General features: G+C 44.0%; 1 protein-coding gene across 3 annotated transcripts in view; it reads left to right on the forward strand.

Annotated features, from left to right (window-relative positions):
* Positions 1–17,542, forward strand: part of PKHD1 (PKHD1 ciliary IPT domain containing fibrocystin/polyductin) — a 380,982-nt gene that overhangs the window by 241,998 nt on the left and 121,442 nt on the right. For all 3 annotated transcript variants that reach the window (XR_010599356.1, XM_065587493.1, XM_065587494.1), the window contains exons 50-51: positions 9,132–9,197; positions 11,190–11,318. Coding sequence is in view for 2 of the 3 variants with exons in the window: in XM_065587493.1 (XP_065443565.1) it covers positions 9,132–9,197; positions 11,190–11,318 (195 nt within the window). In the remaining variant the exon portion in view is untranslated. The remainder of the gene's footprint in view (positions 1–9,131; positions 9,198–11,189; positions 11,319–17,542) is intronic.

Consider the following 17,542-nt stretch of genomic DNA (forward strand, 5'->3'; position numbering starts at 1 on the left):
GCTACTCTCATCCATACCTCTGTAACTATGCTCTTAGGAAAAAGAACAGGAGTACTTGTGGCACCTTAGAGACTAACAAATTTATTAGAGCATAAGCTTTCATGGATTACAGCCCACTTCTTCGGATGCATATACATGCTCTTAGGGTTGCTATGCATCCTTGTGTACGTGGGAAGATGCTATTTTCCTCCAGGACATCTTGTGTCCCAAAAGAAGTGCTCCAAGAGCATTTGTGGGTCCTGTAGTCACTGTCTGCCCCCATGAAACACTAACCTACTGTGACACAGGCTCACGTCATGACTGTGTTTTGATGCGACATCGCCACGTTGTGGCATGGTGATCTCATGTCATGGTGTGGGGAGGTAAATGTCATACTGGGGCAAACTCAGACAATGTCATCTTTAAGTCTGAGGTATTCTATGCAAGCTACAGTAATGACTTGTTTTGGACTGTCAGCTCTTTGAGACAGGGACTGTGTTTTCATTATGTAAGTGTACAGCAACTAGCAGGACGGGGCCGTGATCCTTGACTGGGGCCTCTGGGCAGTACCACCATATAAATAACCAGTGGAATGTATTTTAAAACCCTAGTCTTGTGAAACCCTTTGAAATTACAAAGTCGTTTTCATTTCGAAGAGTTCAGGGTGGAACCCTTTTTCATTTGTTGTTCAATTTTTATGACCTTTACATTATTACTATTATTATTATTATTATTAATAATTACATTTGCATTGTGGTAATGTCTGGGAGCCGAGTCTTGAACCAGGATCCCATTGTGGGAAGCACTGTACACATACATACAACAAAAAGATAGTCCCTGCCCCAAAGAGCTTACAATCCAGGTATAAATCAAAACATACCAGATGGATAAATAGATGGGTGGGATCAGGGAAATGCCAGGAAGCAATGGGACAGTATTGGTCAACATGGTAGACAGTGGTCTCAAACTGACTGTTAGGGTTTTTTGCAGGCATTGTGGCAAAGGAGAATTCAGAGGAGAAATTTGAAGATGGATAATGAGGTGGCTTAGCAGATCTTTATGGGAGCAACTCCCAAACATAAGGGGCAGCATGGGAGAAAGCATGAAGATGCTTGTTTGAAAATTTAATTAGTGGGGAATGAAAGTGGAGGTTGACCTCTCAGTAGTGAATCAGAGATGATAGGTAGGGTGGGGATAGGCAGTGAAGAGCCTTGAAAATGAAGACAAGTAAGCTTATTAATTGAAACATTTTTAGTTGAAATATTTGTCAAAAACATGATTGAAACTTTATGAACATGGTTACTGACCTTTTTCATTTACTCCAAACCCATTTTCCAATGAACTTAATATATGGACCTTGTCTCCTTGAAGTCAATGGGACTACTCACATTTAAAGTTACACAGGATCAAGGCTTAGCATTGTATTGGTGCTGCATCAAACCAGGTTTGCTGTTTAATTAGTTTAAGCAACTTGAATTTCATTATTTTGATCGTTCTTTCTTGTAAATACCTAAAGTCTGATCCAAACTCCATTGTAGCCAAAGGGAGGTTTTCATTGATCTCAGCAGGAGAAGAGGAGGCCTCTAACGAGTTGTTCTTTACATGGAAAATTACTGTATAAGCAAAACAAAGATGCTTCATTCATATTCATTGCCCAAGTTTCAAGGGGCATTTTGGATGAAAGATTTGAAGTGGGAAGCTGGATGGCTCAGGAGATTGGTAACACAATAATAAGCCTTTAACTTCTAGCCAGTTTGAATTCAGACCGAGTAAGTAGTTTCCAAAGGTCACAGTACTATATGAAGGCTTTTCAGTGGCCTATATGTGAGGATATGATTTAGTCACGGAAGTCACAAATTCTGTGACTTTACTGGACCTCTGTGACTTTGGCTTCAGCTATCAGCGGTGGGGGTGGAGCTGGGTCTATGCATCCCTGACCCGCGGCTGCAGCCGGAGCCAGGGCTGTGTGTGACCCCCACCACCTCTTTGGCTGGGGCTTGAGTGAGAGCTGCTGCTGTGTGCCCCTGCCTTATGGCATCTGCCGAGGCTGAAGCCAGCATTGTCCCCCCTCCTCCGTAGAAGTGGGGCTGTGGCTGTCAGTCCCCAACCATGGGGCTCCAGCTGTCAAACCCCCCTCCCCAGCCCTCTCTCCCCTGTTATTTTTAGTAAAAGTCATGAACAGGTCCCAGCTCCCGTGAATTTTTGTTTATTGCCCGCGACCGTCCGTGACTTTTATTAAAAATAACCATGACAAAATCTTAACCTTATTTCTATGAAATGAGTTGAGTGTTCTCATTTCAGTTCCTAGCGGACAGGTGCCCCAATCACTGACCCACGGAAAAACACCCTCACACACAGCACCAATTGGCAGCCTCGTTGGCAGCCTCAGTGGAGAGGCCAAAGAGTGAGTGGATTGTGGTGATCAGAAAATGAAGACTAAACCACACTCTTTCACTCTTAGAGATAGTCCTTGTAATCCTGGATTGATGCTCATTAGTATTGCAGATTGAGGAAGCTCATGCTGCCTCAGTCTTTGCTGCAGCCATTATTAATCCATTAAGAGAGGAATCCAGTCTTGGTTTGCCACATTTTAAGGTTTTATATTGCTGCCCATTTGTATCCAAATCCACATGATAATACAGTTCTGAGCAGGGCCGGCTCCAGGGTTTTGTCCGCCCCAAGCAGCCAAACAAACAAACAAACAAACAAAAAAGCCGCGATCGCGATCTGCAGTGGCAATTCGGCGGGAGGTCCTTCGCTCCGAGCAGGAGTGAGGGACCGTCTGCCGAATTGCCGCCGAACAGCTGGACGTGGCGCCCCTCTCCGAAGTGGCCGCCCCAAGCACCTGCTTGGTAAGCTGGTGCCTGGAGCCGTCCCTGGTTCTGAGCACCCTAGTATATGGCACCTTCTAGTAATTTGCCAAATATTCTATCTCCATCTCCCCAGCTTTGGAAGATCTGTCTCACGTGTAGTGCTGTAGATGCCTTGTAGTTGAGTGTGATTTCTAAAAGTTTTGATGTTTCCCATGATCTATGTTGGCCCTATTGATGTTGAATGGCATGGTGGTGTTTCTTATTTGTAAGTCAGGCTATTGGAGCATTTATCCTAGTTTCAGCACTTTCTAATAACCACAGGCAAGTTTTCTGTCACTACATAGCTGATGAAAGACTGTTTTGCTCCTCCTTCACATCAACTCAGAGACCTAAACCAGGGGAAGGAGGATGCCAGGAAGTTTGAATTCAAGAAGGCCTTTATGTATGATTCACAGCACAACCATCCAGGAAGGGTTGTAATCAGAAAGAAAATTGATGGGCCTGATAAAGTTTTTATACAACTAGGCCCTGGAGCCTTATTAACTGTATGTTGCGAAGAGGCACCTTAATCCAATGTTTGCTAATGACATCCTTTATCTGTGTTGCCTGTATCTCTTCCTGTTCCTTGCCTAAATGATGATGATATACTCAATATATAAACAAAACCACCCAGAGAACTAGGTAATTACGTCCTTGTCTGCTCTCTGGGCTTGAATCTCCACCACATGGGTCCTTGTGTAGGCATTTATTCCTGAGTGAAGTGGGTGTAAAATGCTTCCCAATCAGCATGATTGTGCTTTACACCTACTTTGCCTTGCACTAGCATAAATAATTACATTAAATGCTAGGCTGTAGAGAATCAAACCCTGTAGTTTTTAACGAAGCTGATAAGTTAGTGACGTGGTTAGCTCTAAGCATGGTTAGGGTTATCACCCAACTTGAGTAGTTACCATGGCAGCTAACCAGGAGTTGCTTTTGTCATTGGCCTGGCCTAGTATATGGTTGTCTTCATGTAACCAGGCTGCAATAGTGTTACCTGCTGTATAAACAGAACCCCTTCACCAGCTCTATGTAACCATGATAAACAGTCCTCCTTGTGCTGATCTTTCTGTGCACTGGGAAATCCCAGCGTTCTCTGCTTCATGTGTTGCTGGTGCCATTCTGAATGTCTGCTGGATATTCTATTCCCTGCTGAGGCAGTATGGGGATAGCTGACCAGATTTTCCCTGAATGCATTGTTGTAATCAGACAAACCGGGTTGTACCGTGAAAAAAGCTGTGTGTGTGTTGTAACCAAGTCAGATGAGCATATTTCATACCTTGCAACTGTTTATACTCGGGTGTAACTCCATTGATTTCACAGGATTATTTCTGATTTGCCCTGACATAAGTGAGAGGAAAATGAATAGTGAATAGACTGGCCTACAGCAGATGGTCTAAACCGTTCTCCTAAAACAATAAGTTACTTCAGGTAGTCCTACTTCTCAGCTCTCTCCTATTATGATAGATTGCCTCATTGCTTATACCCAAATTACCCTTTGCCTCCCCTTTACCTTATCTTACTGTTGAGTTCATTCCTGACAGAATTAGAACTAAGCCTCAGTCTGGCATAATTTAGAAATTTGTGAAAGGAACATATTTTTGTTCAGGCTTTACACTGCCAGCTTTATCTTCCTGGCATTAATTCTATTAAGGTTTTCTTTGTTTCTCACCACTAATGCTGAGGTGAAGCAGTACCACAAGAACAGGATTAATCTCTCCATGGTACTCATGTTGCCCCTGCACCATAACGCCTCACAATCTTTAATCAGTTTATCCTCCCAACATCCCTGGGAGTTAGGGAAATGCCCTGGTCCCCATTTCACAGATAGGGAGTTGAGACGCACAGACATGAAGTTCACACAAGAAGTTTGCAGCAGGGCAAGAAATTGAACCCGGTGCTCCAGGCTAGCACACTAACCACTACACCCATCTCAACAAGAGACAGAAGCAGAGTCGCAGACCCAACTCTATGGCATTATTAAGTGGAGTCCCCGTATGGTGACTTTGCACTTCAGAGTGGCTTTTGCAAATATGGCACCAGACTGTAATTAACAATTGGGAAACAAGGTGTCGCTGAAGAGCAGGGTTGTGGCACCTGATTACGAATTAATCAGGCATGGGAAAACCCACATGGAATCCCATTCTGTTTAATTATGGAAGCCTCATTCGGCATAGGAGCATATGCTCCTAACTCAGTCTAGTGTTTTAAACTGACATCAGATAGTAATTATCAGAAAGAATCAAGTATTTTGATTATTCCCACTAATTTATTGACACTTAAAATTAATGGAGCTCAGACATTCTAAATTAGCTTAGTTGCACTGGGAGATGGGAAGGGAGGTAAGGAGGAGTGGCTCTCACAATTTCAAAGGACAAAGGCTTGCTTAAAGATAAGGTAAGTAAAGTACAAGGTGACATGCACTCCCATTGCTTCTTGCTCCTATCTGGTGAATGGGGGAAGAATGGCCACAGAGTTGCTTCATCTGCATACGTTATTTATTCAGAACTGAAATGGACAGAAGTTCTAAAGGAGAAGAAGCTCTCTTCCCCCCTCTATCGGTGAACAGTGGGAATTGTGGCTACAGTGAGAGCTTCATCTGCATAAACTTCTTACCCAGAATTCCTCCACTAATACTTCGGAGTCACCATAACTGTACACACACTCAGAATTGGTTTGGAATTGGAACTTAGGCAAGGGCTCACATCTTTCTTTAGTAATAAGGGTCTTTTCAAGGGACCTACATTACTACTGATTTTTCTTCATTGAGGAGCCTGTACTGTGGGGACAATTCTCTGCTGAAACCTACAAGGTAGCTTCTTGAGGGGATATGATGCAGAGAGGGCTCTTTGTTGAAGCCACTGAGAATAGCAGCAGAGGTGAGTAAATTCTGGTAGGGTTCTTCCTACCCATCAACCAAATAAAGCTGAAATCACTGTAGTTGGGTTAAGAGGTTGAACCTCAGGACAGGACCTGGCAGGATTTTGCAAGGGATTGGAGGCAGGTCTGCCCAAGTGCATGTCAGTACTCTGGGACTATGCTACCCATTGACACCAAACAGTGAGTTGTGTTTAGCGGAGGGAGAAGACAGAAGTGATGTAGTAAAAGGACATTTGCCTACTGGACATTCACATTGGCAAGTAGGGAACCAAGTTAAAAGACTATTGCCAAAGTTACCATGGGGGAGTGTTTTACTTGTCATTCATTTAGAAAGCTCTAGGTCCCACTGTCAACAAGGTTGCCCCTCTCAAATTGCACAGAGGTGAAATCATTACAGATAAAAGCAAGCAGTTGTTTTGTTGGGTTGAACACTATTCAGAGCTATACGCACAAGAAAGAAACATCGCCTGCCAATCACTGAACCTATTACCAACTCTACAGGTCATGCCAGAGCTAGATGTGAAGCCCACTGTAGAAGAGCTAAGCAAGGCCATTGATTTGCTATCAAGTGGCAATGCTCCTGGAAAAGATGGCATCCCAGCAGAAATCCTCAAGTGTGGGGAAGACAGCCTACTACCATATCTTCATCAGGTGCTACTTAAATGCTGGAAAGAGGGTGAGGTACCACAAGAGATGCGCGACAAAAACATCATCACTTTGTATAAAAATAAAGACAAAAAGGGTGACTGCAACAACTACAGGGGTATCTTGCAACTAAGCATAGCAAGAAAAGCTTTAGCAAAAGTCATTTTAGTGCACCTACAACAGTTGGTGAATCATGTCTACCCTGAATCACAGTGCAGATTCAGAGCCGGAAGATCAACTATTGACATGATATTTTCTCTACATCAACTCCAAGAAAAGTGCAAAGAGCAAAACCAGCCATTGTACATTGCCTTTGTGGATCTAACCAAAACATTCAACACAGTCAGCAGAGCAGGTCTATTTGCGAACAACTGTCCAGTTTGACGGGTCCGCTTCGGACAGCTTTGAGATGAAAATCGGAGTGAAGCAAGGATATGTTCTTGGTCCTACACTCTTTGGAATTTTCTTTTCAGTACTCTTGAACTGTGCATTTAAGGATATGAAAGATGGAGTATATCTCCACACAAGATCAGATGGGAAACTCTTCAAGTCAAAGACCAAAGTCAAAAAGGTGATAATTAGGGAACTTCTATTCACTGATGCTGCTGCCCTCATAGATCACAATGAAGATCTATTATAAGAAGTCATGGGCTGCCTTTCAAGTACCTGTCAGGCATTTCTATCACCATCAGCATCAAGAAAACAGTTGTATTAGGACAGAGGGTTCCACAAGATCCGCCAATTACCTTAAATGCAAGCCAGCTAGTAGTAGTCCAAAAGTTCAGCTATTTAGGTTCTACAGTGATCACCAACCTCTTACTGGATGAAGAACTAAATGTTCACATTGGAAAGGCTGCCACCACTTTTAGCAGACTAACTAAAAGAGCATGGAACAACTCAAAGCATACCATCAAGACCAAAATGCCAGTGTACCAAGCTTGCGTCTTCATGTATGATGGGGAAACATGGACAATTTATGCTCATGAGGAGAAAAAGTTTAATAGTTTCCACCTATGTTGTTTACACTTCATACCCAACACTAAATTGCAAGATAAAGTCACCAACGCAGAGGTTCTTCAAAGAGCAAATTTACCATCTGTGACAGCCCTGCTCAAGCAAAGATGACTGCGCTGGCTGGGCCATCTGAGTAGGTTGGAAGACGGATGCATTCCCTAGGACAGTGGTTCTCAAACTAGGGCCACCGCATGTTCAGGGAAAGCCCCTGGCGGGCCGGGCCGGTTTGTTTACCTGCCGCGTCCGCAGGTCCGGCCAATCGCGGCTCCCACTGACCGCGGTTTGCCGCTCCAGGCCAATGGGGGCTGCAGGAAGGGCGGCCAGCACGTCTCTCGGCCCGCACCATTTCCTGCAGCCCCCATTGGTGCGGGCCGAGAGACGTGCTGGCCGCCCTTCCTGCAGCCCCCATTGGCCTGGAGCGGCGAACCGCGGCCAGTGGGAGCCACAATCAGCTGAATCTGCGGATGCGGCAGGTAAACAAACCGGCCCGGTCCGCCAGGGGCTTTCCCTGAACAAGCAGCGGCCCTAGTTTGAGAACCACTGCCCTAGGACATGCTATGCAGGGAACTATCAGAGGGAACAAGAACAACAGGACATCCCAAGCTTCGCTAAAAAGACACATTGAAGCGAGACATGAAGGAATTTGAAATTGATCCTGACCAATGGGAAATCTTGGAAAGTGATCGTAACAAGTGGCGTCATCGTCTCCAGGAGGGTATCAAAGTCCATAACGGAAGCTGGCTTGAGCCCGCAGGAAGCAAGCAGCTCCCAATCAAGATACAGACATTTGCAATAACTGCCAAAGGTCATGCAAATCTCGGATTGGCCTATTCAGTCACATGAGACATTGCAAATTACATCATAGGCTGCAATTCCCACGGTCTATCACAGACGAAAGGATGCCAACAACAACCATGGGGGAGTATTTTACTTGTCATTCATTTAGATACATGGTTGCTGTGTTTCCCCAAGATGATGCTGTGTTCCCTTTCCCCCTAATGAAGTGCTCCTTTCCTCATATACAGACTCAGTGATTGCGAGTAGGAAGTATTGCCTATTAAGGGCACCCAAGAAACGTAGTAAGTGATACCAGAAATGCTGGCTAGGAGTTCAAGCTAGTGGGGTATTAATTTTAATAGATGAACCGAGCCCTTGTTGCTGTTGACAAAACCTAGCAGAGGGGGTTACAGTTATGATAATCTAGTCTGACCTCCTACATACCACGGGCCATAGAATTCCTGGCTCTAACCATAAATCATGGTTGAATTAGTGCATCTCTTTTAGAAAGGCATCCAGTCTTGACTTAGATTCCAAGAACATACATACATACAATGAACAAAACCTACAGTTCCCTTTCTGATCTCAGTTATCCCATTGTAAGTCCAACATAACTCACTAGTGTAAAGTCATTGCAGTCAACAGAGCTACTCTAGTTTTACAACGGGGTACATGAAGTTGGCATGCCAACTGCGGCTTTTGTTTATTGTATATCTGCTGTTCGCTTTTTTTTTTTTTTTTGGTAATGTGCCAAGAGCCCTTCAGTGCCTACAAACAAAAATGTATTCATTTCTTTATAAAAACACTGGAAGAAAAATGGTTGAAAAAGGATCAACAAGGCTAGGTACTTGGGAAACCTTTTGTTGTTAGAAATGTGAACGATCAGAAAACATTGTATCAGAGATTACTGTCTAATTACTTTTGTTAGTTTCCATTCAGTTGCTGATGGGGTTTGCCTACAACCCATGCACCCTCTCTGTTCAGTTACAGGTGAAGACCTAGTCCAAGTAACACTCAAAGGAGAAGAAAGAATCCCTCTACCTGCACCAGGTATGTGATGGTCTCAGGCTGACTGGTTTGGTCTAACAGCCACAGCAATTCCTTTTACTAGGTTTCCAGGAAAATGTCGCTGTACATCACCTCTATGTTTTGTACATCTGTCAGCCCAAAAGGGGCTCTTGGCATTCATTTAAGCATTTTATTGAGCCACATCTACCATTGCATATGATGAATGTGTGATTCCACATTATAAAAGACTATAAACTTTTGTTAAGAAATACCATATCAGATCATAAAGGTCGTGGAGAATGTAAGACTACAATGTATTTTAGTGCTACACAGTGATCTTAGGATAATAGCATGACATTATTATGCAGTTACACATTGAGCCAGACAGCATAATAGACCAAAGGATAGGGCTGGAAACAAGGAAGACCTACTGAGTTCTAATCTTGGATTTGCCACAGAGTTGCTAGGTAGTCCACTATTGTTACTGTTGTTTATTTGTGTTGCAGTAGTACTTAGCGGCCTCAGCTAGGGATCAGGGCCCCATTGTGTTAAGCATTGTACATACACATAACAAAAAGACAGAGCCTGCCCCAGAGAGCTAACAATGTAAGTTGGGCTCAACTTCTCTGGCCTTCATTACACTGTGGAAAAGGGTTCATAAAACTGACCTACCTCACAGGATTATTATAATCATTATTTATTTGTATTGCAGAAATGCCTAGAAGCCTCAGTCTGGATCAGGGGTGAAATCTAGGCCCCCACTGAAGTCAACAGGGATTTTGCCATTTCCCTGAAGCAAGGATTTCACCCAGACCTTCATTATTCTACATGCTACACAGATATATATAGTAAAAAAGTCCTTGCTTCCAAAGAGCTTAGTTGATTTTCACATAGCCTAGATCCTTTGACCTTTAGGACATATTACAGAATCCATCTAGCTTCCTGGCTTTTGGGTAGGAAGGCACGCAATGAGACCAGACACTTGTTGGTAGGGTATGGTTTGGCTCACTGGGCAAGTTCTGGGAGGAGAGATTGCTAGGTTTTTTGTTGTTGTTGTTGTTGCTTCTATTTATGTGCTTTAAATATGTCTCAAAGGTGTTGAGAGATTTGGATAAATGCTTTTATGGCTGTTAGATAAACCTTACAAGCTCTCACACAGGTATAATTCATAAAGTCGGGTATTTAAAAATGCTGAAAATAGCTGAGAATTTAAAAATTGGACACGTAGAGACTGAAAATCCCAGTGATATTTGAACCAGGTGCTATTCTGCACAAAAAGGGCTCTCAGTCATGCTTGTAGCTGCTGCCATTGCTTCACGCTGACTGGTGATGCTTTAGGCTTCAGAGTAGCACGCAGAATGATATTCCTGGAGTCTATTATATAGTTACAAAGAAATAAAATAACTGTTTGTAAAGCACTTTGACAACGTAAAAGATTGTGTAAGTCTCATAGGGGAACCTCTCATTGCTTAGAGCTTTGCCTTGATTTGGGTGAGCACTAAAGAGTTTGAATGCTTGTCTGGACCGTCTCCAACCACCTTGGGTCTGCAGAGATGGTCTCAAACTCTTAGGAGAACTCTCATTTTCATGGGACCTCCAGTGCTTCTATTCAGAAGCAAAGCAGCATTTAGAGTGACAGGGTATGTCTACACAACAATCTGGAGGTGTGATTGCAGCATGTGTAGACATACCTGAGTTAGTTTTAATCTAGCTAGTTTGCTAAAAATAGCAGTGAAACTGAATCAGCACAGTGCCTGAGTATAACCCGCCAGGACCATGGATACATACTCAGGTGGTTAGCTAATGCTGTTGGCCATGCTCCCATGGTTTCCCTGCTATCTTTAGCAAGCTAGCTCAATGAAATTTAGTTCACATGCTGCGATCACAACTCCTGATCACTGTGGAAACATACCCTAAATCAGTTAACACAAATAGGGGGTTCATACCACGGATCTGTGACTATCCAGGAAAGGTTAGGACTCCCAACAAATGACAATTCCAAATACATCTTTCTTTGTACATCCTGTTTTCTAGCTCCAGTTTCTCCTCCTGACATCATTTTGAAATGGTCATTCCCTGAATCATGGAGTGGAGTGAAAAAAGGCTGGGGTGGATACAACCACAGCATTCCCGCCCCTGGTGAGGATGTCATCATCTTGCCTAGTAAGTAAGGGAAGTACAGTTCTGAGTTTCTCTCAGTAACACCAAGGGTATGTCTGCACTGGAAATGTTAGTCCAGTTTTAACATGTGCCAATTAACACAACTGTAGATTCCAGGATACAGAGGACACAAACATTTGACATTAGACTGCAGCATAAATGCATGTGTGTTAGAACAAATATTGCCCCAAAAGCACAGACCTCCCTATCTCTCTCTCACACACACCCTCATCCACTGCACAAATATACACACGGTTCTGTGGTAGGATTTTTTTTTTCAAGTAAACTCAGATGTACCATATCACAGCTAATACAGAATGTGTCTTTCCACTTACCTAGCAGTGTTTCACACAGGGAGCATATTTCAGCTGAGCTCCTAAGATTATACTGGCTTCCATTCTGCTTTCTGGTTGCTTGTCCACCTGTTTATTTAGATCTCTAAATCCGTTTATGGATTGGGTTTCTAAGTACCATTGAGTCCATCCTTGTCTTTGGACTTTACCCCAAGAGTGGATATTGGCTGAAGTGCTGATCTCATATGGTCATCTGGCTAAGGCACTTATTCTGTGTCTACGAAGGCACAGACTTCATATGTCAGCTTCTGTAAGTCTAGGTGCCCCAACTCCACTTCTAAATGTTGGAGATAATTAAGCTTCTTTTCTCTCAGCCTTTGCCTGTCTTCTCTTTTTAGATTGCAAGTCCTTTGTGGCAGGGACACTGTGTTATATGCATACATGTGCAGTGCCTGGGACAATGGGGCCCTGATCACGGCTGGGGCTTCGAGGCACTACAGCAAAACAAATAATATATTGTACTAATTATAATGCTGGCAGTCCTTAGACTTGTATATCTGGGTGGTGGATGCAGGGCACTCTCAATGAAATGTCCTGAACTCTGAATTTACCCCGGAACTTGGTCTGACAAAGCCTGAGTTTGCTGATCCTTCTGGAAGGCCTGTCTCAGACCTATTCTGAGGACCTGGGTTTTGTCATCTGTTTTTCTTGTGGGGGCTGGACGGTCTTTCTGTTGTCATTTTTTACCTCTTGGGCAAGTTGAGATTATTACTTTTGCATTTTATTTTATTGTGTCCCAGAAGTGTTTCATTGGCCCCACATATAAATGAGAAATAATTAAACAACACATTATGGATGTAGTAAAAATCAGCTTTAGTTGAAGAGAGAATTAGTAGTGTGAGTTGTATATGAGATGGGGGAAAGACACAGCTGCTCCCAGAACCCCCTGGCCAGACTTCTGACACAGATAATTAGGACTCTGTTCTGGCTAACACATAAGCATCTATATAAGTTTGCATCTCTCTGGACCCCCATTGGCTACAATGTGTACAGATGCCTAGATGTTTGCAAGGTCAGGGCCCAAACGAGTTAGACAATGATCAGGTCACTATGTTCACAAACAGGACTGGAAAACATTCTGTTTATCTAAAATACACCACTACCCAGATATAACGCGACCCAATATAACACAAATTCAGATATAAGGCAGTAAAGCAGCACTCCGGAGTGGGGGCGGGGCTGCATGCTCCTGCGGATCAAAGCAAGTTCAATATAATGCGGTTTCACCTATAACGCGGTAAGATTTTTTGGCTCCCGAGGACAGCGTTATATCGGGGTAGAGGTGTACTTATATGTCTCCATTACCTCAGAATCTTGAATGTCTGTATCCTCACAACATTCCCGTGAAATAGGAAAGCACTATTATCCCCATGTTACAGATGGGGAAGGAAAGCACAGAGAGGCTAAGTGACTTCCCCAAGGGATTCTGGGTAGAGGAGAGACTCCAGGTAGCCTTGTGATAGGCTAGTACACAAAATGCTGACTCATCATCCTCTTTTACGAGATCGGGTTGAAGAATTCCACTGAAATTTCAAATATCGATAAAAAATTGATAAAGTTTTCCCATGGCTCCTCCTGCTCCCACAGGTTTTCAACTAACTGTAGAGCTGGTTGAAATTTTTCAAATTTTGATGAAGAAGCAGGGATTTTTTAAAAAAATTATAATGTCCCTCCCCTCTGTTTTTTCAAAAAATCTCTTGCAGTGACACAAAAAAATGTACAAATTATAAATAGTGACCAAATTTGTAAAAATCATGCCCTATTCAGTTACAATTCACAAACAGAAAAAATGCTGTCTTTTCTGTTCTATGCTATCTAGGTTCTTGTATCACCCTCATCACCGTCAGGGCCAGCTCTACTTTTTTTGCCGCCCCAAGTGGTGAAGCAAAGAAAAAAGAAAAAAAAGCGGCCACAGCAGTGCCGCCGAAGAAGAAAAAAAGAAGAATCTGTCGTTGGACTGCTGCCGAAGAAGGCAAAAAAAAAAGTCGGAGTGCCGCCCCAAGAGCAGACGAAGTGCCGCCCCTTCAGATTTGCCGCCCCAGGCACCTGCTTCCTTAGCTGGTGCCTAGAGCTGGCCCTGATCACCATAGTGTATGCGTGCCTTCTGGTTATGCATAGAGCAGCATGATTAAGTTCTTTTCACATGTGGTTCATTCCCTCTCTCATCCCCTCCTCAAAGAGAGAATTATGCATGCAGTGGAGTGTTTTCTTTTGGTAGGGTTTTTTCCCCCCACAGCTCTGTGTTTATGTTAGAGAAGTCAAGCTGAAGAAGTGCACCTTGCAATTGGAGCGGAAGATGGTGAGGTTTATGATGGTGCTTTGTTCCTGGAGGACTTCCTTCCAAAGTCATGAACTGACCCCCAAGAAAGCTCTGTCTCCCGCACAGATGATCTTAAGCCTTATGGAAAAAAGTTCCATTGTGGCTCAGGGCAGAGCTGTTGACCACAGTTTTCATCCCGCAGCTTTGGGCTCTTTTAGATACACTGGGCCCAAGCTGTTGTGCGGCCTGAAGATAAGAATGGAGACATTACTACATTACATTACAGTACAAACATTAATCCTCACAACACCTCTGTTGTGTGGTATATAAGAAAGCTGTCTTATACCCATTCTTCACATGGAGAAAGTAAGGCATGGTGAAAAATAAGTGACATTCCCAAGACCAGAGAGCAACTCAATGCCAGAGCAGCATTAGAATCCAAGAATCCTTAGTTCTGAGTCCTGCTGTTCAACTCTTTAGAACATGCTGCTCCACAGTGGCGCAAAAAATGCCATCTCCACCCTTTAAAAACCTTATTGAATGGGGAAACCAAAGCAAAATGTTTTATAAGCAAAAAGAAACAAACAAGAGGATTATTTGAATGTTAGGCCATGCACAATTCAGTGCAGTGTGTTAGTTTATGGAGAGCAGTTCCTTCTTTTTGCCTGCATTCCTCACGTCATAAATAACTGTCATGTTGCTGTAGATATATAGATATAATCCCTTCTTGGGTCTCAGCCTGGTGCACATGTACACATGTCTGGTTACTCCACCCTGCTTCCCATACTTTTCCTTTATTTTAATTTAAGAACTACAAGCATAAACTCTCTAGCTTGATCTTCCTCCCAAGTTGGCTGTTTTATCACTTGAATCACCTTTACCCTCTCTTGCCTTAGAAAAGCTTCATCTTCACTCCTCTACTCCACTAGTTCCAACTGCCAGGGTGACTAACCATGCAACTTCACACAGGGTCCTAAAAATCAGTTACAGGTACCAGTAGTCAAGTTGTTATTCATAGAATCATAACATTGGAAGAGACCTCAGGAGGTCATCTAGTCCAAGTCCCCGCTCAAAGCAGGACCAACCCCAACTAAAACATCCCAGCCAGGGCTTTGTCAAGCTGGGCCTTAAAAACTTCTAAGGATGGAGATTCCACCACCTCCCTAGGTAACCCCTTCCAGTGCTTCACCACCCTCCTAGTGAAATAGTGTTTTCTAATATCCAACCTAAACCTCCCCCACTTCAACTTGAGACCATTGCTTCTTGTTCTGTCATTTGCCACCATTGAGAACAGCCGGGCTCCATCCTCTTTGGAACCCCCCTTCAGTTAGTTGAAGACTGCTATCAAATCTCCCATCACTCTTCTCTTCTGCAGACTAAATAAGCCCAGTTCCCTCAGCCTCTCCTCATAAGTCATGTGCCCCAGCCCCCTAATAATTTTTGTTGCCCTCCGCTGGACTCTCTCCAATTAGTCCACATCCTTTCTGTAGTGGGGAGCCCAAAACTGGACACAATACTCCAGATGTGGCCTCACCAGTGTCGAATAGAGGGGAATAATCACTTCCCTCAATCTGCTGGCAATGCTCCTACTAATGCAGCCCAATATGCCGTTAGCCTTCTTGGCAACAAGGGCACACTGTTGACTCATATCCAGCTGCTCATCCACTGTAATCCCCAGTTCCTTTTCTGCAGAACTCCCACTTAGTCAAGTGCTTCCCAGTCTGTAGCGGTGCATGGGATTCTTCCATCCTAAGTGCAGGACTCTACACTTGTCCTTGCTGAATCTCATCAGATGTCTTTTAGCCCAATCCTCCAATTTGTCTAGGTCACTCTTGACCCTTTCCCTAACCTCCAGCGTATCTACCCCCCGCCCCCAGCGTAGTGTCATCCGGGGACTTGCTGAAGCTGCAATCCATCCCATCATCCAGATCATTAATGAATATGTTGAACAAAACTGGCCACAGGACCGACCCCTGGAGCACTCCGCTTGATACCGGCTGCCAACTAGACATAGAGCCATTGATTACTACCCATTGAGCCTGACGATCTAGCCAGCTTTCTATCCACCTTATAGTCCATTCATCCAATCCATACTTCTTTAACTTGCTGGCAAGAATACTGTGGGAGACCATATCAAAAGCTTTGCTAAAATCAAGGTACATCACGTCCACTGCTTTTCCCATATCCACAGAGCCAGTTATCTCATCATAGAAGGCAATCGGTTTGGTCAGGCATGACTTGCCCCTGGTGAATCCATGTTGACTGTTCCTGATCACCTTCCTCTCCTCCAAGTGCTTCAAAATGGCTTCCTTGAGGACCTGCTCCATGATTTTCCCAGGGACTGAGGTGAGGCTGACTGGTCTGTAGTTCTCAGGATTCTCCTTCTTCTCTTTTTTTAAAGATGGGCACTATATTTGCCTTTTTCCAGTCGTCCAGGACCTCCCCCCAATCACCACGAGTTTTCAAAGATAATGGCCAATGGCTCTGCGATCACATCAGCCAACTCCCTCAGCACTCTCAGATGCATTGCATCTGGCCCTATGGATTTGTGCATGTCCAGCTTTTCTAAATAGTCCTTAACCTGTTCTTTCACCACTGTGGGATGCTCACCTCCTCCCCATACTGTGCTGCCCAGTGCAGCAGTCTGGGAGCTGACCTTGTCTGTGAAGATCGAAGCAAAAAAAGCATCGAGTACTTCAGCTTTTTCCCCATCATCTGTCACTAGGTTGCACATTCAGTAAGGTTTCCACATTTTTCCCAACCTCCTTCTTGTTGCTAACATACCTGTAGAAACCCTTCTTTTTACCTTTCACATCCCTTGCTAGCTGCAACTCCAATTGTGCTTTGGACTTCCTGATTACATCCCTGCACGCTCGAGCAATATTTTTATACTCCTCCCTAGTCATCTGTCCAAGTTTCCATTTCTTGTAAGCTCCCTTTTTGTGTTTACTGAAGATTTCACTGTTAAGCCAAGCTGGTCGCCTGCCATATTTGCTATTTTTTCTGCACACTGGGATGATTTCTTCCTGCACCCTCAATAAGGTTTCTTTAAAATACAGCCAGCTGTCCTGGACTCCTTTCCCCCTCATATTAGCCTCCCAGGGGACCCTGCCCATCAGTCCCCTGAGGGAGTCAAAGTCTGCTTTTCTGAAGTCCAGGGTCTGTATTCTGATGCTCTCCTTTCTTCCTTTTGTCAGGATCCTGAACTCGACCATCTCATGGTCACTGATGCCCAGGTTGCAACCCACTTGTAGTTCCCCTACCAATTCCTCCCTGTTTGTGAGCAGCAGGTCAAGAGGAGCACAGCACCTAGTTGGTTCCTCCAGCACTTGCACCAGGAAGTTGTCCCCAACACTCTCCAAAAACTTCCTGGGTTGGCTGTGCATTGCTGTATTGCTCTCCTAGCAGATGTCAGGGTGATTGAAGTCCCCCATGAGAACCATTCTTTGGTTTTAGTCCAAAAGGATATAAATGAGCTCCAGGGTAGAAGAGAGACAACCTTTACTGATCATCCAAAATGCCTGCATGGTGTGGATTTCACCTGTAATGATAACTTTAGTGGGACTACTAGTGAAAGGGTAGCTCGCTGGCGAGGGTGTGTGTTATGGGTCCCC

This window comes from Chrysemys picta, chromosome 3, assembly GCF_011386835.1.
Source record: "Chrysemys picta bellii isolate R12L10 chromosome 3, ASM1138683v2, whole genome shotgun sequence".
NCBI classification, from domain to species: Eukaryota; Metazoa; Chordata; order Testudines; family Emydidae; genus Chrysemys; species Chrysemys picta.